The following is a 23,461-nucleotide window of genomic DNA, read 5'->3' as shown; positions in this document are numbered from 1 at the left end:
CCCTAGAAACATATAAAATTAGATGTCTGCCCCTAAGGATAATGCTTTAAGATAAGCAAATAGGCCTCTCTCATAGAAAGTCTGGGCACTTTCAAGTTGGCTGCCTCTGTGCTGGGCCCTGGGGGATGTGAGTCGTCACTCAGGAGCCATTTAAGAACTGTTACTCAGTTCACTACAGCCTTGTGGGTCTCACGGATGCAAGCCCTGTTGGCTTTCCAAGTTAGGTATTTTGGGGCTTGTGTATTAGGTTCAGGTCTTGAGAGTTGGAGTGCCAGAGATGGGTTCAAACTCTTCCATCCTCAGGCAGAAGCTCAGAGTTGTGAGTTCCCTCCTGATTGTGAGTTGCCATGTCAGGGGTGGGGTTTATGGTGAGATTGTGACTCAGCATCTCCCATTCACTTCTACGTGGGCTTTTCCTTCCTCCCCCAATGTGTAGGAGCCGCTCAGCTAGTTTTTGCTTCTTTTTCAGAGGAAATTCTTTCACAAGTAGATGCAGATTTGGTGTGTCCATGGGAGGATATAACTTCAGCATCCTTGTACATCACTACCTTGAACTGGACCTGTTTTTATCTTTTGATAATTTGATGCTGATATGCCTAGATGTGGATCTCTTTGAGTGTAACCTACTTGGAATTCATTGAGCTTCTTATTGTAGTTTAGAGGGTTTTTTAAAAAATCAAATTTGGGAAATTTACTGGCAATATTTCTTCACAGATTTTTTTCTCCTCCTTTCTCTTTCTCTTCTATTTCTAGAAACCCATTAGGTATTTGGTGTTATGATTGATGATGTACAATAGGTCTCTGAATGTCTTTTTATTGTTGTTCATTATTTTTTCTTTCTATTCCTCAGACTGGGTAATCTAAATTTATATATATTCAAGTTCACTGATTATTTTTCTGTCTGCTCATATCTGCTCTGGAGCTCTTGCAGTGAATTTTTCACCTCAGTTATTATATTCTTCAACTCCAGAATTTCTACTTGATTCTTTGTTACAATTTCTATATCTTTATTGATATTCTCTATTTGATACATTGATCTTATAGTTTTCCTTAGGTCTTCATGCAGATTTCCTTTAGTTTTTTGAACATATTTAAAAGAGCTGATTTAGTCTTTGTCAAGTAAGTCCATTGATTGTGCTTCTCCAGGGATACAATTTTTTTTTTTTTTTTAAAGATTTTATTTATTCATTTTTTTCCCCCCAAAGCCCCAGTAGATCGTTGTATGTCATAGGTTCACATCCTTCTAGTTGCTGTACGTGGGACTCGGCCTCGCGTTGGATAGAGAAGTGGTGCCTTGGGGCGTGCCCGGGATCTGAACTCGGGCTGCCAGCATCAGAGCGCACACACTTAACCGCTAAGCCACGGAGCCTGCCCCGATACAATTTTTTCCCCTTGTGAAAGTATCATATATTCTTGTTTCTTTGCATTTCTTATAATTTATTTTGGTTGAAAACTGGTCATTTAAAATAGTATATTGTGGCATCTCTGAAAATCATATTCTTACCCTTTCTAGAGCTTGTTGTTGTTGCTGGTTGTTGTAGTTTTTCTTGTTTTTTAGTTCCGTTTCTGAACTAATTCTGGTCATTTGCATTCTTTGTTGTGCGTGGCTACTAAAGTTTCTTCTCATTTAGCCTAGTAGTCAGCTAATGTTGTGCAGATATTTCCTTAAATGACTAGGACCAATAAATCTTCCAGTCTTTGCTGAGGGAAGGTCTCTGTGTGCACGTTGGTCTTTTCTTCCATACTCATCCAAGCGTTTGACAACTTTGCCTTTAGCCTTCAATTCCTGCTTGCACAGAGCCCCTGTTAGCTACAGGTGTGGATGACAGCCTTTTCAGGCCTTTTCTGAGCATGCCCACAGCCATATGCATGTGCTTAGACTTCTCAATTTCAGGAGTATGTCAGAGTTTTTCAAAGCCTCTATGGATATCTCATTCCCCAGATTTCCCTTATAAGGTTTTAATTAGCTTTTTTGAATCAACTGTTATATACTACTTAGGCAGCCCTGAAGTTAAACAATTGCCTGTAACTGCTTTTGTCAAATTCTGCTCATTAAAGCACTGTTCACCGTGAGAGGGCTCCAAGTTATGTCAAATACAGAGTCTGTTGCAAGTTGGGTTCTAAGGGTTCTACCCACAGATGTGAAATCATAACAATTTACTGGCAATGAGGCTTTGAAAGGGTTGTTTCTGGTGGCTGCAAAGCTACTGGTGTTCAACAAGAATAAAGGCATTTATTTTTCAAGCATTCAGTGCTGCTGGAGAGCAGAAAAGTGACTAGAATATGTTAAAACACAACAAAGCTCCCTATTCTTATTGAGGTTAAGCCATTTTTCTTGAATAAGTGCTCCTCAGGTTACTGCAAGTCATTAGTTAATTTCCAGTATTCTGAAAAAGTTCTTTAAAAAGTAGGCCAGTTTTCTCAGTGCTTTTATGAAGGAGAGAATTTTTGAAGGTCTTTACTCTGACATTATCACCCTTCACATTGTAATATACATTGTAAGTTATTAATTGTTTTCTAATTACGGCTAAAGTTGTTCAGCATTTACATACTTCTCCCTGAATGAGCCATTGAAACCAAACATTATCCTGTTATGACACTCTAAAGTTTTAGTTCTACTTATTTTTAATAAAAATACTAATTATATTTTTTTATCAGCAAATAATTAGTTGAATTGTAGAAGAAGAGAGAAGGAGGTAAAGATAGGTAGTGATGACTGGTCTGCACCTGCTGCTGTCTCTTCTTCTCTCCAGTTCAGCTCTGGGGCTGCCCTGCTGCAACCATTCATGGCTGGGTTTTCAGTTCTTCTCTTTCACCAGGGCAGAGTAGTCAGGGAAAAGAGCATATTTCATATTCTCTCCTCCAACTTTCCTTTACCTAAACACCTAGTTCTCCTCCTGGGGATACAGTTTCCCCTCACATTATAAAGCAGCCAATCTCTCTCTTTCCAGGGTCTTTCACAGTCATGACTTGAATTTCTCAGAATCTACACTCTCCTTTTCCTCCTGGGCTTATCCATGGCTGAGATGATGTTGTCAGCTTGTGAGCACTTTGCTGTTTATATAAAATATGACCTTGGACAAATTATTTAATCTCTTTGGATTTTAAGGATGCTTCTTTCTTAGGACACATAATGCTTAGATAGCATGGTGTTTTGAAGATTTAATTAAACATATATTGTGGATTAGTCGAAAGAACACATGTAAAGCCTCTGGCATAGAGTAGATATTCAATAAATGTGTTCTTCACATAACCCTCTCTCAACTGGTGGCCTGCCCTTTGTAATTCAAATAAATAGATATGACCACCCACCAAGTCCCTAAGAAGTCCAGAGAATTCCCTACAGTTTCTGTGAAGTCATAGGAACTTACATTCTCCTGGTCACCTCTCAGATGTCTTGTTCTTCCTGTTGCTCAGCTCACTGAACTCTACATTTTTTCTCTTATCTGGTCTTTCCTGGCACACACTTTATGCTGCTTTAGGTCCAGGCGTGCCTTCCTTTAATTCCCAAAACTTTCCTGGCCTGAGATAGACTTACCAAAGTTTCTGCAGGTGGCATGTGTGCTTGTTGGTGTGTTAAATCTTGGCACAGGATGGCTGGGATATAGAAATGAGGTTAGACATCTGGATTTTTAAAAGGTCCCTGGTGATTTGCCAGAATTTAAAGTCTACTGTCTGACTCTCTGAAGTGTCCCTGGCCTGCACCCACATTGCTGGTTCTCTTTCTTTAGGCTCCTCCTCCCCACCTGCCTTAAGCAAATAATATTTATAACCCAGCAGTTCTCAAACAAAGAGTGCTCTCACAAGAGGTGTACGGACATAGGAGAAGGGGACATATGAGACTTGCTCCCCATCACCCTGAGAGTGACCAGTGGATAAGCTGCCCTGATTTTGACTCCATACAAGAAGTTTCTGACCACAGGACTCATGGACTGTCTTTTGAAGTAATTTCCCCATTACTAGGTGTGTTTGGGGGAATCCAGCCCGTACTGAATATTCCCTTGTCTGGGATGCTGTAGAGCAGTCTAGGGGATGCAGAGACTGGACTCAGGTGACTTGTTTGAGGCCACAAAGTAGGAATGGACTGCTGCTGTGATGTTAGGGATTTTTTCTCAAGTTTGTTGTGAAGAGCCCAGACCCTGACCCTTGATTTGCTGTGTGACCTTTCACAGGTTTTACAACCCCTTAGGACTCAGGTTTCACATCCACAAAATGGGTTTGGTATGCAGTGTGCTGATTGCCTTGAGCGCCTGGTCATGGGGCCAGTCCTGCAGCTCCATCTTTGGGGTTTTCTAGCTGTGCAGCTGCGGGGGAAACCTCAGTGATGAGGAGAAGGAGGCACTGCCTGGGGCTTAGGAAGATACTGATGCTTCCCTAGGTTATGAGAGGCAAGAGTTCTCGGATGTTGCAGAGTATCCTGTCTGGGGAGAGGAGTCCAGGGCCTGACCCTCAGTAGGTGGTGGTGGGTCTGAGGCAGCTGAGGCTGTGGCCAGGAGGAGTGTGTAGCTCTCCATCCCTGCCCCTATGTGATGGCAGCAGCAGGGCTGGCAGAGGCTTAGAGGGAAATGCTTGGTTGTGATGCAGATAAGAGCCTATCAGTTTTTGTGGGGGTTGCTTTGCCATGTGTGTAGGGAGCATTACTAGCACTAGTGGCAGCTGAGAAAGCCATATAGGTGTAAGCAATAGGTAAATACAAATAGATGCATTGGGGGTGTAGGGATTTGACATTTCGCACAAAGATCCTTGTTGTTTTGCTCACAGCTTCTAACTTAGGCAACTGACAGTTGAAATTTGTGGAAAATCTGAAAGGAAATTTTACTCATTAAATGGTGAAGGGACAGAGGACAGGAGAGGCTTATCCCTGCCTGGTTGTAATAGTGTGACCTCTGAGCTGACCACAGGCTGGCACTGGTGGGCAGGACTGCCTGGGGTAGGCTGTTAACCAGAGAAGCAGGTAAGGGTTTTAAGTGGGTGTAGGGGTGGAAAGTGTGAGATCACTAAGCTGATTTTCCCCCAGGGAGGGGGCCTCTCCAACAAAGTGCCAGGCACATCATAGAGTGAGGCTGTCATACGTTTATTCTGCAATTATTCTTGAGGTCCTACTGTAGGTGCTGGGGATGATATGTAAATCTGAATGGCTTACTCTAGCTACTGGGCCACCATCCCAGAACTAATATTTAGCTCCGCCCTTGGGGTACGGAAGAGCATAAGGGGCTTTTCTGAGTGAAGCTTTTCCTCTGCTTTTGTCTCTTCCTCCTAGATGTTTCCTCTGCAGCTGAACAGGCTGGCAGGCAGCCTGTGATGGGGCCCTGCTCAGAAGACCCTCACCTCTGCTGGGCCTCCTGGCTCCTGGGATTCACCAGTCTCCTCCTCAGTGAGTGGCCCGGGCTCCTGGAAGGGAGGGCAGTGGGGTGAAGTGGGGAGGCAGGGTCTCCTTTCCCTGTCTGATGTCTTTGCTGAGTGACAAGACAAGAACTCTTACCATTTAGCTAATGTACTGTCCAGGGTTGAACAGAAAGAACAAATGGCCTTTTGGCTGTGGGGAGGCTAGGAACCCTGAGCTCCTAGCAGCCTGAGTGCACTAAAGTAACCATTAAGAGGGAAGTGAGGCCACTTCTGCTGCAATAGCAGTGAAGCCAGGAGAGCCTGGAGCTGCCTGAGGAGGGGGTGGGGACAGACAAAGAAGCCACTCCTGGGGACAGAGGGGTTGGGAACAGGGCACCCCTGGCCTGGAACTCATAGGGGCCCTTACAGCCTCTGCAGCTGTCATGTGGAGGAGGGGGCTGACCTGGCACCCCCGTGTCTGAGCTGGAGGAATCAACTCTAGTCTGGGCTTCTTGGGCCTCTCCACTGAAAACGGAGAGTGAAGGATTGCTCCTCGCCCAGGGGTTAGGGGCTCAGCTCCAAGCACAAAGAAGAGAGTCCTTGGAAGTCTCACATTTAACTTAAAATTACTTGCGAATTTTACATTTCACCACAGTGTTAGTTTTCATCTTAAAAAGTTGAAAAATATTTATCTTTGAGTAAAGTGAATCCTCTAGGGGGCGCCCTTTTTCATGTCTGTGGGTTGCATCTCCCTCCACTGCCAAATGCTGCTCAGGTCCTGGAGACTCCAGACTGAAAGCACTGTTTTAGAGAAGAACCCTGGAAACAAGGGAGGTACCCACCAGTTTGGGAATGATTGAAAAAATTGAGGAGTGTCTTTATCATGGAATAATACTGAGGATAAAAAACCAAATGTACCAGTTGTCTGGTGGGATTTCCAGTTTTCATGAGGTCAGATACATGGATTTCCATGAGCAAGATGCAGGAGACTGAATACAATGAAATTCTAATTTTGTAAATGAATAGGATCCTTCAAAATTTAAGGGTGACTGTGTCCCCACATGTTTATAAATGGAGAAGATGTAGAAGGAAACAGTAGACTGCTAAGGTGGGTTCTCGGAGAGGGTGAACTTAAGGAGGAAATTGAGGGGGGAGAAATTGAGAGGCGGGAGGTTTAAACAAAAAAAGAACTGAGCCGAATATCTCATCTAGGGCGTTATCTGAGATTTTATGTTTACATATAATGAAATTAAATAAAGAACTTGTGTGTTGTGTGATATAAACTCACCTTGTTCTAAGACCCTGGGGTATTATAATTATTTGTAACCGCAGCACAGCCTAGCCCATCCTGACTACACTACCTAAAAGGAGAGGGAAGGGAGAGCAATCTTCATTACTGTATTAGTTATCTATTGCTGTGTAACTTGTTATTCGAAAACTTAGCTCCTTTAAACAACACCATGTACAGTTCCACGCCTTCTGAGGGTCAGGATCCAGAGGTGGTTTAGCTGGGTCCTCTGGCTCAGGGTCTCTCAGACTGGAATCAAAGTCTTGACTGGGGCTGCAGTCAGCTCAAGACTCAGCGGGGAGGAATCCACTTCCAAGCTCACTCGTGTGATTGCTGATAGGATGCAGTTCCTGTGGCTATTGGACCAAGGGCCTCAGTTCCTCCCTGGCTGTTGGCCGGAGGCTGCCCTCAGTTCCTTGCCATGTGGGCCTCTCCACAGGGCAGCTGACAGCATGGCAGCTGGCTTCATCAGATGGTGGGAGAGAGAGTGGGAGCAAGACGGGTCACAGTCTTGTGTAACCTCCCATTCCTAAGTGACATCCCATCACCTTTGCTGTATCCTGTTCCTCAGAGCAAGTCACTAGGTACAGACCACACTCCAGGGGAGGGGGTTACAAAGGGTGTAACAAGAGGAGGCAGGCATCTTTGGACCCACTTTGGAAGCTGCCTCCTACAGATGTGCACTTAGCATGTGCCAGAAAATGTGCTGGTGCTTTTGATCCTTGATCTCATCTAATTCATACTATCATTTTGAGGGAGGTAAGGAAACTGAGGTTAGCAACTTTAAGTAACCTGTTCAAGGTTACACTCCACTAGAACCAGGACTTGATTCTAGAGTTGTTTCAAATTCATTGTCCTAGGCTGCCTTCCAAGAATCAAGGGAGTATATTGGATGGATTTCATTAAAAAGATGAGTTCTGTGTTTCTCTCTTCTATTCTTGATGAAAAAACACTCATTGTTCCTGTTTCCAATGCCCTAGGTGTCTGCAGCACTGGGGTCAAGAGTTCTGGCATACATGGTTCTGGAGTTCAGCATTCTGGAGCACACGTTCCTCTGAAAAGGATCCGAGGAGGTTCTGTGTTGTTTCATGTGATCAAGGAGCCAGAAGCCAAGCTGGAGGAGATCTCATGAGGCTTTGGCCCTGACTTAAAATACAGAGTCATGCTGCGAGTCCATAATGGGTCAGAAAGGACCCAAACCTGGGTCAGCCTCCAGGACAAGTATAAACAGAGGGTCCATGTGCCCAACATGACGTCCCTGAGGATCGAGAACTTGACCCGTGAGGACAGTGGGCCCTACCAGGCTCGAGCCATCTTCACTGGAGGAGTGGAATCTAACCAGATTTTCTACCTCACTGTCTATGGTACGTGACACCCCCTCACCTTAATCCCATGGTCTTCTTTTGCACCTGGGAGTGTCACATGAGCCCCATTTTGCAGGACTCTTTCTAAACGCCAGCCTTTGGGCTCTATTTTCTCCCTTGAAATTAGAGTAAGTGGGTTCACCACAAATGGAGAGCAGAGTTGAGATTCACACCAGGAATAAAATCATTTCAACGTTTTGGGAGAGGAAAATGGAAATCTGCGGGAAATGGAATTTTGCCCTAACATTTATTGTTCCTTAGAGGGTTAAGTTGACTTAATTTATCGATTAGTTTTCTATTGGTGCTATAACAAATTACTGTAGTCACACCTTATGCAAAGGGGATGCATTCCAAGACCCCCAGTGGATGCCTGAATCCATGGATAGTACTGAACACTGTATATACTATGTGGTTTCCTATTCATACATGTCTATGATAACATTAATTTATAAATTAGGCACCGTAAGAGAATAACAACAATAAGTAATAATAAAATATAACAATATAACAATATACTGTAATAAAAGTTATCATGGACGTTAAAAACCTCGGCATACAATTTTTTTTATTTCTTCAAGTCAAGAACTTTCACCTTTTCACTTAAAAGAAGCGCTATACGGCTTCTCTTTGGCATATCCGAATTGCCAGCATCACTACTCTTGCTCTTTGTGGTCATTATTAAGTAAAATAAGGGTTACTGGAACACAAGAACTGTGATACCATCTTAGTTATGTGATAACTGAGATGGCTACTAAGTGACTAACCAATGGGTAGTATATACAGTGTGGATATGCTGGACAAAAGGATGGTTCCCGTCCGGGCGGGATGGAGCAGGATGGTTCGAGATTTCAACACGCTACTGAGAACAGTGCATTTTAAAACATGAATTATTTATTTCTGGAATTTTCCATTTAATATTTTAAGACCACAGTTGACCGTGGGTAATTGAAACTGCAGAAAGTGAAACCACAGATGGGGGGGACTACTGTACTACTAACCTAGTAGCTTAAATCAACACAAGTTTATTACCTTACTGTGCTGTATGTAGGTCAGAAGTCAGACACGGGTCTCACTGGGCTAAAGTCAAGGTGTTGGCAGGGCCGAGTTCCTTTCTGGAGGAGCCAGGGGAGAAATATTTTCTTGCCTTTTCCACCGCGTGGTGGCTGCCTGCATTCCTAGCTCTTGGCCATGTTCCTCTATCTTCACAGCCAGCAATGGTGGGACGAGTCCTCCTCACAGTGCAGCCCTCTGAACTCCTCTCCTTCCTTCTTCCACTTTTAAGTACCCTTGTGATTACATTTGTCCCATCCAGAGAAATCCAGAATAATCTCACTATTTTAATGTCAGCTGTTTAGTAACCTTAATTCTATCCGTTACCTCAATTCCTGTTTGCCATTAACGTAACATATTCACAGGTTCTGAGGTTTAGGACGTGGACCCATTTAGGGGAGTCATATTACGCCTAACATTATTTGGAAATCACTTGCAGTTCATTCTCCCCGTCCCCTCTGCTCTTACTCAGCCGCAGGCCAAGGCCAGCCTCACTCACAAAATCCAGCCCTAAAAGCCTCCATAGATGTAGGAGAAAGTCTACCTTGCCACACTTCTTAAGAAACTCATTTAGCAACCCTTTCCTTCCCTACAGTTCCTCTGCATAGAGAAATACCCTGCTACAGAGAACGTGGCTTTGATAGCTTTAGGTCCTCAAGGAATTTCGGGGACTGGATTGCAAATTTGTCACTTCTCTTCCTCTCTGTACCACAAGAGAGGTGGCATGTTCTAACCACACTCGGGGCTGTCATTCCTAGTCGCTACCACTGCATGTCCCACAAATGTCCCTACTTTTGGGCAAATGTGGCCTTTCTCTGGACTCCCAGAGCTGGCTGGATGTCCTTCTTCACTGTGGGCTGTGTATTCCCTGGCATCATCTCAGCCATAGAAGCGGAGTGAGGGCCCTGGACCAGGACAGGTCCTTCACTCCCGATTTCTTTTACTGCTAGGAAAGACCAAATTTCTAAACATAATGGGCCTTGGGTAGGAGGAGTGCAGGCTTTATCTTCTTGTGGGAGATTTTGAAGACTTTCTCAGTCTAGTGCAGTCACATAAGGCTTAACTCGGTGGCTCCCTTCCTTCTTGTCTCTTGCTATATATTTAGCTTTGGGTAAATTCTGTTTGATCTATAAAATGTCTCACCTTCCGTAGAGGGAGGAAGCTAGAGCTTCAGTGAGATAATGGATGAGAATGTGCAAACTGTAACATTTTCCACTCACGTGAGGCTCCATTCTCTTGTCCCTCCTACCCCAGAGCCTGTGCCCCGTCCCCAGATCCTGGTCCAGTCACAGTCCATCACAGCAGGCTGGTGCAACGTCACCCTGGAGTGCAGGGCTGTGCAGGTCACAGAGGACCTGAATGTGACCTGGGAGAGCAAGGGCCTCCCCAGGGAGCTGGAACAGAGAGGGCCACCGGGACCAGCCCCCAACTCCTGGACCCTGAATGTGAGCCTGCCTCTGAGCCAGCCCAATGACAGCCTCACCTGTGTGGTCAGCAACTCCGAAGACAAGAAAACTGTCACCTTAGCCCTTGCTGAGGTCTGTGCCCATGGTGAGTGTAACCTGCCAGAGGGGAGGGGCACTCTCAGAGCTCAGAGAGCACTGGGGTCTGAGGACTCTGGGCTTTTCTCCCCACCGTGTTTATCAGCACTACCTCTACCTGGTCACCCCAACAGGAGTCTGGGATGCACATCCAACTTGTTCCTTCTTTTAAATATCTCTCACATCTGTGCCACTCCCTTTGTGCCCCTGCTGGTAGGCAGCAGCTGTCCAGTCCCTCTCCCCACCCCACCCATCATCCACAGTGAGTCCAGAGTGGTCTTTTGGAAAAGCAAGTGGATTGTGTCATTTGTCTGTGTCGCCTGTAGGTTCTGATCTCCAGTGACTCCCTGTAGGATTCCGGGCTCAGACGCTCCTCTGCCCATTGTTTTGGCCTCAGTGACACAGTTCACACCACACTTGGAGTTCCCGAATATGTTCTGCTATTGCCAGTTTTTGATCCTCTGGATATGCTGTTTCCTCTACCATCATTCCTCCTACCTCTTCCCTTCATTTCTTGCCTTATTCTTACTGAAGGGTTTCCCTCAGGCATGGGCGACTTCAGTAACATGTGCCCCATGTTGTCACACAGGCTCCGTGCTGGGTTTAAAGCTCTGCAGTGGCCATCTTGACATTTCTAACAGTTTTTGAACAAAGGGCTCCTCATGCTCATTTTGCACAGGGCCCTGCGGGGGCTGTAGATGTCCTGCCCTCAGGCATCACCTTTAAGGAGGATCCCTGGACCCCCACTGAGTGGCTATGCTCTGTTTATGTACCTGTCTCCTCTGAAGCCTGAAACACCTTGAGGGCAGGGACCATGCCTTGTTCTCCTTTGAATCCCTGAGCCAACCACAGCTTCTGGCACAATTTGTTCACATTGTTTCATTGAATGAATGAATGAATGAATGAATGACCTGGTACCCCTGTGTGCAGCCTCGCCCTTCTAACCTATCCTCCATGAGCTGCTGGAGGGATCTGATGTGTCAGCATTACATAAAACCCCCTTTACCCTCCCCTCACCTCCCGTACTGGAGCCTCAGATGAAGTTCCACACTCAGCATGACCCAAAAGACCCTCTGAAGACAGACTCCTGCCTCCCTCTGACCTTCCTTGCCCTACTCCTCCCTGCCCTGCCTGCTGCAGTGGTGTGCTGGCAACTCCCAGGGGCTGGCTTTTTAAAATTTTTTTCATTTTCTTGCAGTCACATTGGTTTATAACATTGTATAAATATGAGGTGTACATCATTATTCTTCTGTTTCTGCATGGATTACATCATGTTCACCATCCAAATACTAATTACAGTCCATTACCACACATGTGCCTAATCATCCCTTTTGCCCTCCTACCTCCCCCCTTCCCCTCTGGTAACCACCAATCCAATCTCTGTCTCTGTGTGTTTGTTTGTTGTTGTTTTTATCTTATACATATGAGTGAGATCATATGGTATTTGACCCTCTCACTCTGACTTATGTCGCTTAGCATAATACCCTCAAGTTCCATCCATGTTGTCACAAATGGCTGGATTTCTTATGGCTGAGTAGTATTCCATTGTGTATATATACCACATCTCCTTTATCCATTCTTCCCTTGATGGGCACTTAGGTTGCTTCAAAGATTTGGCTGTTGTGAATAATGCTGTAATGAACACAAAGGTTCATGTAACTTTACACATTGGTCTTTTCATGTACTTTGGATAAATACCTAGCAGTGGAATAGCTGGATCATATGGTAGTTCTATCCTTAATTTTTTGAGGAATTTCCATACTATTTTCCATAGTGGCTGCACCAGTTTGCACTCCCTCCAGCAGTGTTTGAGAGTTCCCTTCTCTCCACACCCTCTCCAACACTTGTTGTTTCCTGTCTTGTTAATTAAAGCCATTCTGATGGGCATGAGATGATATCTCATTGTAGTTTTGATTTGCATTTCCCTGATGGTTAATGATGTTGAACATCTTTTCATGTGTCTCTTGGCCATCTGTATAACTTCTTTGTAGAAATGTCTGTCCAGGTCTTTTGCCCATATTTTTTTTTTATTGATGTTTTAATGGTTTCTAACATTGTGAAATTTTGGGTTGTACATTTTTGTTTGTCCATCACCATATATATGACTCCCTTCACCCCTTGTGCCCCCCACCACCCCCCACCCCCACTGCCCCTGGTAACCACAGTCCAGTTTTCTCTGTCCATGTGTTGGTTTATATTCCACATATGAGTGAGATCATACAGTGTTTGTCTTTCTCTTTCTGGCTTATTTCACTTAACATAATACGCTCCAGGCCCATCCGTGTTGTTGCAAATGGGACAATTTTGTCTTTTTTTATGGCTGAATAGTATTCCATTGTATATATATACCACATTTTCTTAATCCAATTGTCAGTCGAGGGACACTTAGGTTGCTTCCACTTCTTGGCTATGGTGAATAATGCTGCAATGAACATAGGGGTGCATAAGCCTCTTTGGATTGTTGATTTCAGGTGCGTTGGTTAGATTCCCAGTAGTGGAATGGCTGGATCACAGGGCATCTCTATTTTTAATTCTTTGAGGAATCTCCATACCATTTTCCATAGAGGCTGCACCAATTTGCATTCCCACCAGCTGTGTATGAGGGTTCCTGTTTCTCCACATCCTCTCCAACATTTGTTGTTTTTTTGTCTTGGTGATTATAGCCATTCTAACGGGCGTGAGGTGGTATCTTAGTGTTGTTTTGATTTGCATTTCCCTGATGATTAGTGACGTTGAGCATCTTTTCATGTGCCTATTGGCCATCTGTATATCTTCCTTGGAGAAGTGTCTGTTCATTTCCTCTGCCCATTTTTTGATCGGGTTGTTTGTTTTTTGTTGTTCAGTTGTGTGAGTTCTTTATATATTATGGAGATCAACCCCTTGTCAGATGTATGTTTTGCAAATATTCTCTCCCAGCTGGTTGGTTGTCTGTTCATCTTGATTCTGGTTTCATTTGTCTTATAAAAGCTCTTTAATCTGATAAAGTCCCACTTGTTTATTTTTTCTTTAGTTTCCCTAGTCTGGGTAGGCATGTCATCCGAAAAGATTCCTTTAAAACCAATGTCAAATAGTGTGTTGCCTATATTTTCTTCTATGAGTTTTATAGTTTCAGGTCTCACCTTCAGGTCTTTGATCCATTTTGAGTTAATTTTTGTGAATGGCGATAGCACATGGTCCACTTTCATTCTTTTGCATGTGGCTGTCCAGTTTTCCCAACACCATTTATTGAAGAGACTTTCCTTTCTCCATTGCATGTTCTTAGCACCTTTGTCGAAAATTAGCTGTCCGTATATGTGTGGTTTTATTTATGGGCTTTCAATTCTGTTCCATTGATCTGTGTGTCTGTTTTTGTACCAGTACCATGCTGATTTGATTACTATTGCTTTGTAGTATGTTTTGAAGTCAGGGATTGTGATGCCTCCTGCTTTGTTCTTTTTTTTTAGGATTTCTTTAGCTATTTGGGGTCTTTTGTTGCCCTATATAAATTTTAGTATTCTTTTTTTTATTTCTGTGAAGAATGTCATTGGGATTCTGATTGGGATTGCATTGAATCTGTAGATTGCTTTAGGTAATATAAACATTTTAACTATGTTTATTCTTCCAATCCACGTGCATGGGATATCTTTCCATTTCTTTATGTCATCATGGATTTCTTTCAATAATGTCTTGTAGTTCTCATTGTATAGGTCCTTCACCTCCTTGGTAAGATTTATTCCTAGGCATTTTATTCTTTTTGATACAATTGTAAATGGTATTATCTTTTTGAGCTCTCTTTCTGTTAGTTCATTATTAGCATATAGAAATGCAACTGATTTTTGTAGGTTGATTTTGTACCCTGCAACTTTGCTGTAGTTGTTGATTGTTTCTAATAGTTTTCCAACAGATTCTTTAGGGTTTTCTATATATACAATCATGTCATCTGCAAATAGTGAGAGTGTCACTTCTTCGTTACCTATTTGGATTCCTTTTATTCCTTTTTCTTGCCTAATTGCTCTGGCCAAAACCTCCAGTACTATGTTGAACAGGAGTGGTGAGAGTGGTCAGCCCTGCCTCGTTCCTGTTCTCAGAGGAATGGCTTTCAGTCTTTCCCCGTTGAGTATGATGTTGGCTGTGGGTCTGTCATATATGGCCTTTATTATGTTGAGGTACTTTCTTTCTATTCCCATTTTATTGAGAGTTTTTATCATAAATGGATGTTGTATCTTGTCAAATGCCTTCTCTGTGTCTATTGAGATGATCATGTGGTTTTTATTCTTTGTTTTGTTGATGTGATGTATCACGTTGATTGATTTGCGGATGTTGAACCATCCCTGCGTCCCTGGTATAAATCCCACTTGATCATGGTGTATGATCTTTTTAATGTATTGTTGTATTCGGTTTGCCAATATTTTGTTGAGGATTTTTGCATCAATGTTCATCAGCGATATTGGCCTGTAATTTTCTTTCTTTGTATTGTCTTTGTCTGGTTTTGGTATCAGGGTGATGTTGGCCTCGTAGAATTATTTAGGAAGTGTTCCATCTTCCTCTATTTTTTGGAATAGTTTGAGAAGGATGGGTATTAAATCTTCTTTGAATGTTTGGTAAAATTCACTGGAGAAGCCATCTGGTCCTGGACTTTTATTTTTGGGAGGTCTTTGATTACTATTTCAATCTCTTTTCTTGTTATTGGTCTATTCAGATTCTCCATTTCTTCTTGGTTCAATTTTGGGAGGTTGTATAAGTCTAAGAATTTATCCATTTCTTCTAGATTGTCCAATTTGTTGGCATATAATTTCTCATAGTATTCTCTTATAATCCTCTGTATGTCCATGGTATCCGTTGTAATTTCTCCTCTTTCATTTCTAATTTTATTTACTTGAGCCTTTTCTCTTTTTTTCTTAGTAAGCCTGGCTAAGGGTTTGTCGATTTTGTTTATCTTCTCGAAGAACCAACTCTTTGTTTCATTATTCCTTTCTACTGGTTTTTGGTCTCAATTTCATTTATTTCTGCTCTGATTTTTATTATTTCTCTCCTTCTGCTGGCTTTGGGCTTTGTTTGTTCTTCTTTTTCTAGTTCTGTTAGGTGTAATTTAAGGTTGCCTATTAGGGCTTTTTCTTGTTTGTTAAGGTGGGCTTGTATTGCTATGAGTTTCCCTCTCAGGACCGCTTTTGCTGTATCCCATATGGTTTGATATGGCATATTATCATTTTCGTTTGTTTCCAGATAGTTTTTGATTTCTCCTTTAATTTCATCAATGATCCATTGGTTGTTCAGTAGCATGTTGTTTAATCTCCACATTTTTGTCACTTTCCCAGTTTTTTTTTCATGGTTCATTTCCAGTTTCATAGCCTTATGGTCTGAAAAGATGCTTGTTATGATTTCAATCTTCTTAAATTTATTGAGGCTTGCTTTGTTTCCCAACATATGGTCTGTCCTAGAGAATGTTCCATGTGCGCTTGAGAAGAATGTGTAGTCAGCTGTTTTTGGATGGAGTGCTCTGTATATGTCTACTAGGTCCATCTCGTCCAGTTTTTCATTTAAGTCTACTATTTCTTTATTGACTTTTTGTCTGGATGATCTATCCATTGCTGTAAGTGTGGTGTTAAGATCCCCTACTATTATTGTGTTGTTGTTGATTTCTCCTTTTAGGTTTGTTAATAGTTGCTTTATGTACATTGGTGCCCCTATGTTGGGTGCATATATATTTATAAGTGATATGTCTTCTTGATGGAGTGTCCCTTTTATCATTATATATTTCCCTTCTTTGTCTTTCTTAACCTGTTTTATCTTGAAGTCTACTTTGTCTGATATGAGTATGGCAACACCTGCTTTCTTTTGTTTGCCATTAGCTTGGAGTATTGTCTTCCATCCTTTCACTCTGAGCCTGTGCTTGTCTTTAGTGCTAAGATGTGTTTCTTGAAGGCAGCATATTGTTGGGTCTTGCTTTTTAATCCATCCTGCCACTCTGTATCTTTTGATTGGAGAGTTCAATCCATTTACATTTAGGGTAATTATTGAAATATGAGGGCTGAATGTTGCTGTTTTGTCACTTATTTTCTGGTTCTTTTGCATTTCCTTTGTTTCTTGTCCCATTTGTTTTGGACTGCCAATTCAGTTTGGTTGTTCTGTCTTATGACCCTTCTAGTTTTCTTTTTGTTTATCATATGTGGTTTTGTTTTGATTATTTGTTTAGTGGTTACCTTGAGGTTTGGGCAAAAAATCTCGTGTATGAGATAGTCCATTATCTGATGGCCTCCTATTTCCTTATACTAAATCAATTCAGTCGCTTTCCTCTTCCCCTTCTAAGTTTTTCTTGTTATACCTTATTCTATCTTGTGTTGTGGCTGTGTGTTTACAGTGATGAGGTTAAATTTATTTTTGGTGAATTTCTTCCTTTGATCTTTGAATTTAGTATTTAAGTGGTTACTAACCTATTCCGGTAAAGATCTACTATTTTTCTGAGTTTGTCTACCTACTTTTCTCCTTCCTCCAAGCTTTGTGTTCCCTTTCTCTTCTTTTTTTCAGGCCTGAGGGCCTTCTTGAGTATTTCTTGTAGTGGGGTCTCGTGGCCATGAACTCCCTTAGCTTTTGTTTATCTGGGAGAGTTACTATTTCTCCATCATATTTGAAGGATATTTTTGCTGGATAGAGTATTCTTGGCTGAAAGTTTTTGTCTTTCAGTATTTTGAATATATCATTCCAGTCTCTTCTAGCCTGTAAAGTTTCTGTTGAGAAATCCGCTGAGAGCCTGATGGGAGTTCCTTTGTAATGCGTTATTTTTGTTTTTGTCTAGCTGCCCTTAATATGGTTTCTTTGTCGTTGACCCTGGCTAGCCTTACCACTAGGTGTCGTGGTGAAGGCCTTTGTCTGTTAATATATATAGGTGTCCTGTTGGCTTCGCTTACTGGTATTTCCTGCTCCTTCCCCAGATTTGGGAAATTCTCAGCTATTATTTCCTTGAATAGGTTCTCTGTTCCTCTTTCCCTCTCCTCTCCCTCAGGAATACCTATAATTCTTATGTTACATTTTCTAATAGAGTCAGATATTTCTCGGAGTCTTTCTTCATTTCTTCCTTTCCAATTTGGTTGCCTTTTATTTCTTTTTCTTGCCTGATTGCTCTGGCTAGGATTTCCAGTACTATGTTAAATAGGAGTGGTGACAGTGGGCATCCTTGTTTGGTTCCTGTTCTTAGAGGGAAAGCTTTCAGTTTTTCACCATTGAGGATGATATTAGCTGTGGGTTTGTCATATAGGAGCTTTATTATTTTGAGGTGCTTTCCTTCTAAACACATTTTACTCAGAGTCTTTATCATAAATGGATGCTGTATCTTGTCAAATGCTTTCTCTGCATCTATTGAGATGATCATGTGGTTTTCATTTTTCATTTTATAAATGCTGTGTGTCACGTTGGTTGATTTGCAGATGTTGAACCATCCCTGCATCCCTGGAATAAATCCTAGCTGATCATGGTGTATGATCTTTTTAATGTATTGTTGTATGTGATTTGCTAGTTCTTTGTTGAGGATTTTTGCATCAATTTTCATCAGTGATATTGGTATTTAATTTTCTCTTTTTTGTGTTGTCCTTGTCTGCTGTTGGTATCGGGGTAATGTTGGCTTTGTAGAATGAGTTAGGAAGCTTCCCCTCCTCTTCAATTTTTTGGAAGAGTTTGAGAAGGATAGGTATTAATTCTTCTTTGAATGTTTGGTAGAATTCATCCAGGAAGCCATCTGGTCCTGGGCTTTTATTTTTTTGAAGGTTTTTGATTACTGTTTTGATCTCCTTACTAGTGATTGGTCTAATCAAATTCTCTATTTCTTCTTGATTCAGTTGTGGAAGGTTGTATAATTCTAAGAATTTATCCATTTATTCTAAAGTATCAAATATTTTGGCATATAGCTTTTCGTAGTATTGTCTAATAATCTTTTGTATTTCTGAGGTGTCCGTTGTAATTTCTCCTCTTTCATTTCTGATTTTATTTATTTGAGCCTTCTCTCTTTTTTACTTGGTGAGTCTTGCTAAAGGTTTATCAATTTTATTTACCTTTTCAAAGAACCAGCTCTTGGTTTTATTAATTTTTTCTATTTTTTTTTAGTCTCTATTTCATTTATTTCTGCTCTGATTTTTATTATTTCCCCCCTTCTACTGATTTTGGGCTTTGTTCTTCTTTTTCCAGTTCCTTTAGGTGCACTGAGAGATTGTTTATTTGAGATTTTTCTTGTTTGTTGAGATAAGCCTGCATTGCTATAAACTTCCCTCTTAGAACCGCTTTTGCTGTATCTCATAAATTCTGGCATGTCGTATTTTCATTTTCATTTGTCTCCAGGTATTTTTTGATTTCTCCTTTGATTTCTTCATGGGCATAATCATTGTTCAGTAGCGTTTTGTTTAATCTCCAGATATTTGTGTCTTTTCTGGTTTTCTTCCTATAGTTGATTTCTAGTTTCATACCATTGTGGTCAGAAAAGATGCTTGGTATTATTTCAATCTTCTTAAATTTATGGTGACTTGTTTTGTGGCCTAATATGTGATCAATCCTGGAGAATGTTCCATGTGCATTTGAAAAGAATGTTTATTCTTCAGTTTTTGGATGGAATGTTCTGTATATATCTCCTAAGTCCATCTGTTCTAGTGTGTCATTTAAGGCTAATTTTTCCTTATTGATCTTCTGTTTGGATGATCTATTCATTGGTGTAAGTGGAGTGTCAAAGTCCCCTAATATTATTGTGTTGCTGTCTATTTCTCATTTTGTGTCTGTTAATAATTGCTTTATATATTTAGGTGCTCCTACATTGGGTGTGTAGATATTTACAAGTGTTATATCCTCTTGTTGGATTGTTCTCTTGATCATTTTGTAGTGCCTTTCTTTGTTTCTTGTTACAGTTTTTGTTTTAAAGTCTATTTTGTCTGATATGAGTATTGCTACCCCAGCTTTCTTTTCATTGTCATTTGCATGGAGTATCTTTTTCCATCCCTTCACTTTCAGTTTATGAGTGTCTTTAGGTCTGAAGTATGTCTCATGTGTGAAGCATATATATAGGTCTTGCTTTTTTATCCAGTTAGCCACCCTATGCCTTTGAATTGGAGCATTTAGTCCACTGATGTTTAAAGTAGCCATTGATAAGTATGTACTTACTGCCATTTTTTAACTTTTTTTCTCGGTGTTTTAGTAGTTCTTCTCTGTTCCTTTCTTCTTGTCTTGAGCTCTTCCCTTGTGGTTTGATGGCTTTCTTTAGTGTTATGTTTAGGTTCCTTTCTCTTACTTTTTTGTGTATTTATTATAGATCTCTGGTTTGTGATTACCACGAAGTTCATATATAGTAACCTACATAGATAGCAATCTATATTAAGTTAATTTTCTCTTTAGTTTGACATCTATCTGAATGCTTTATTCTTTTACTCCCCTCCTCACACATTTTATGTTTTTGATATCATATCTAACCTCTTTTTTGTGTGTTTGTATCTGTTACCCTCTTATCAAGGAAATAGATAAGTTTTCCTATTTGTGGTCTTCTCTTTCCCCCTTAAATAAGTCTCTTTAGCATCTCTCGTAGGTCTGGTTTCTTGGTGATAAACTCCTTTAATTTTTGCTTGTCCTTGAAACTCTTTATCACTCCTTCCATTCTGAATAATACCTTGCTGGGTAGAGTATTCTTGGCCATAGGTTTTTTCCTTTTAGCACTTGAAGTATATTGTGCCACTCTCTTCTAGCCTGTAAGGTTTCTGCTGAGAAGTCAGCTGATAGCCTTATGGGGTTTCCTTTTTATGTAACTTGTTGTCTTTCTCTTGTGGCTTTTAGGATTCTCTCTTTATCTTTAATTCTGGGCATTTTGATTACGATCTGTCTTAGTGTGGGCCTCTTTGGGTTTCTCTTGTTTGGTGCTCTCTGTGCTTCCTGTACCTGGATGTCTGTTTTCTTCCTTAGCTTAGGGAAGTTTTCATCTATTATTTCTCCAAATAGATTATCTGCCCCTTTGTCTCTTTCTTCTCCTTATGGGATACCTAACACAGATGTTAGTGCACTTGATGTTGTCCCAGGGGTCCCTTAGACTGTCTTCACTCTTTTTAATTCTTTTTTCTTTTACCTGTCCAGCTTGGGTGATTTCCTCTAGTCTTTTGTCCAGTTCACTGATCCATTCTTCTGTATCCTCTACTCTGCTTTTAAGACCCTCTAGTGAAATTTTCATTTCCAGTATTGTATTCTTCATTTCTGATTGGTTCTTTTTTATATCTTCTATTTCTTTGTTGATGTTCTCACTGAGTTCATCCATTCTTCTCCCAAGATCAGTGAGCATCCTTAACACTCTTTGTTTGAACTCTCTGTCAGTTAGATTGCTCATTTCTGTTTCATTTAGTTCCTTTTCTGGGGTTTTGTCCTGTTCCCTTGCTTGGAATGTATTCCTTTGCCTCCTCATTTTGCCTCTTTCCCTGCGCTTGTGTCTGTGCATTAGGTAGGTCAGCTATGTCTCCTGATCTTGGATAGGTGACCTTATATAAGTGATGCCTTAGGAGGCCCAGCAATGTGCTTCCCTCTCCTCACCAGTTCTGAATGTTCCAGGAGTGACCCCTTTGTGGGCTAAGCGTGTCCTTCTGTTGTAGCATGGTTTCTCTTGCCGTAGGTGTCAAGGGAGGCTGAGCTGTCCCCCTGGCCAGCTGGTTGTAATGCTCAGCTCCATGTAGTTGTTGTGGGCCCTTCAATCTCTTTATTGGGTGTGGGGAACCCCAGCACAGTTGGCTGCAAGGTCTAATAGCACATTTCTGTTGCAGTTTTTCTATTAAGTGAGTAGGCCCCCACTGTGACTGGTTGTTAGGCTCAGGGGCTTACAATTACTATAAGCCTCTGGCCCATAATCCTCTTGTTAGCTCTCTGAGGATTACAGCTGGGTGGAGCTGGCCTTAGGCATGGGAGCACCCAATTGTTTCAGTCTTTGGAAGGTGGGGCCAATCCCCTATGTGGGTCTTTGAGAAGCACAAGTCTTCTGCAGCTGACAAGCCCTGCCAGCCACGCAGCCACACACACAGTCAACAGTCCTGCCCTGTGCGTGTGCCCCAAACCCCTGGAGTGGACCCAGTCACTCCAAGGCAGGAGCCCCACTCACTCCACCAATGCCCCACACTCTCCACCAACTCCTCCTGCACACTCTGCACCAGACATGTGGACCCATTTGCTAGGCTTCAGAGAATCCAGGCAGCTTGCTTAGCAGGATCACAAGTTACCTGAGTGCTTGTGGTTGGGTGGGGCCAGACTCTAGGGTGGGCTGCTTTCCTTGGTTGAGCTAGATTAAATCCATGCTCTAGTGGGTGGGGCAGACCCTGGGTTAGCAGGCCACAGGGAGAACTCCAATGGTGTCTGCCAGTGTCTGTGTCAGCACGCCCACACCAGGTCACAAAAATGGTCGCCACCAATGTCCCAGTCCCTGGAGAAGGCTGACCTCTCACCGAGATGCACCCAGAGCCTATCAGGTGAGTCTCTTTTCACCAAAGAGCTGTGCACCTTTCTTTCTGGTGATTTTAGATTGCTTTCTGAAATGGGTGAGTTTGTGCATGGGCCCTTTAAGAGCCGGCTTTAATTTTTTGTGTCCCAGCATTTCTGGGGATATTCCCCATTGTTATTTGCAGCCAGCAAAGCCAGATATTATGATACTTGTCTCGGTTGTGCTGGGTCCAAATAATGCCTGTAGTGAGAGCGCTCCCCAGCTCAAGTCCCCCATTCCTCCAGGGAAGACTGCATACCTTTGGGTTGCTCCCGGGCGGCTGTGAAGCATTGTGGCTTGTGAAGGTGTCTTTTTTTCTCTCCAGAAGGGAATTTCTGCCTCCTCCACCTCAATTAAGATTGTCGTTTGTTGCAAGGGTTCCTCTTATCCAGTTTTCAGTTCTCTCTCATGGGTAATTTTTCCAAGAGTAGTTGTAAATTGGCTGTGTCCATGAGAGGAGGTGAGTTCAGAGTCTTCCTACACTGCCATCTCGCCTTCTCTCCCGGGGGCTGGATTTTTGACACAGCCACTCCCTGAACGAGCTGCTCCTCCCTCCTGGAATGCAGTGCCCGCCCTGAATATCTGGGAAACTCTTATTCCTCCTTCAAGACTCAGGTTACCCATTACCTCCTCTGGGAGGCCCTCCCTGAACACCCGTGTACAAGGTGTAAACCTCTACTGTACTGTGATCCCTCTGGCTGGCAGACTTTGTTATTTTCTCAGTCTTCCCCCCTGGGTGATGAGCTCCAAGGGCGTGGACGAAGTCTTGTTCATCTCAGTATCCCTGGAACCAAGCAGGAGCTTGGGAACTGGCTTAATGAATGCACCTCATGCTTCTCCTTCTTCACGTTCTGAACCAGGATCTTCAGACTTCTCCCCCTGCTCTCTCTATCTCTCCTGGCAGTGGGTATCTCAAGTTCTCTCTTACGTTAACTTTCTTCACTCTCTCTGTGTGAGGGAAACAGATTTGGCAGGCACCCTGAAAGTCAGCCTAGGGCCCACCATGGTCATGCTGTTGATCCTCGGGGCTGGACTGTGCCTTTGGAAGACACGTGAGAAGAAGAAGATGGAGACTGGAACAGGCAGGTTGCACCTCTACTGTCTGGCTCAGATATCTCCCCTCCCCCACTGGGCCCTCGGTTCCCTTTCTCCTGCATTTTGCTGCTCAGGGAATGTCCCTGCAGAAGGGATGGTGTGTAGAGATGGCCTTGGGGTTCATAGCACAGGGGGAGGGTACAGGTTTCCAAGGCCAAGATTCAAGCTCCACTCTGTGTGTGACTCAGGTGCAGAATTGCAGGAGGAACACAAAAACCATGATGGTGACATCCACTACGCAGAACTGAGGCACAAGGAGTTTCGAGGGGGCAGGGACAAGGTGAGAGCTGGGATCAGTGTCCAACTGGGCTCTCCCAGGTCCCTCTGTGCCTGGGTCTGGACATTT

General features: G+C 42.5%; 1 protein-coding gene across 2 annotated transcripts in view; it reads left to right on the top strand.

The window, feature by feature from the left end:
- The window catches only part of LOC106802756 (SLAM family member 9-like), a 44,229-nt gene that overhangs the window by 16,483 nt on the left and 4,285 nt on the right, over nt 1-23,461 (top strand). For both annotated transcript variants that reach the window (XM_087441339.1, XM_087441333.1), the window contains exons 2-6: nt 5,261-5,374; nt 7,594-7,977; nt 10,282-10,578; nt 22,986-23,102; nt 23,304-23,395. In XM_087441339.1, the coding sequence (XP_087297465.1) occupies nt 7,776-7,977; nt 10,282-10,578; nt 22,986-23,102; nt 23,304-23,395 (708 nt within the window). In that variant the 5' untranslated portion in view covers nt 5,261-5,374; nt 7,594-7,775. The remainder of the gene's footprint in view (nt 1-5,260; nt 5,375-7,593; nt 7,978-10,281; nt 10,579-22,985; nt 23,103-23,303; nt 23,396-23,461) is intronic.

This window comes from Ceratotherium simum, chromosome 2 (genome assembly GCF_057802395.1).
Source record: "Ceratotherium simum simum isolate JZ-2026a chromosome 2, ASM5780239v1, whole genome shotgun sequence".
Lineage (NCBI taxonomy): Eukaryota > Metazoa > Chordata > Mammalia > Perissodactyla > Rhinocerotidae > Ceratotherium > Ceratotherium simum.
Note: the sequence above shows the minus strand (reverse complement) of the source record. Positions and strands in the feature narration are given on the sequence as shown.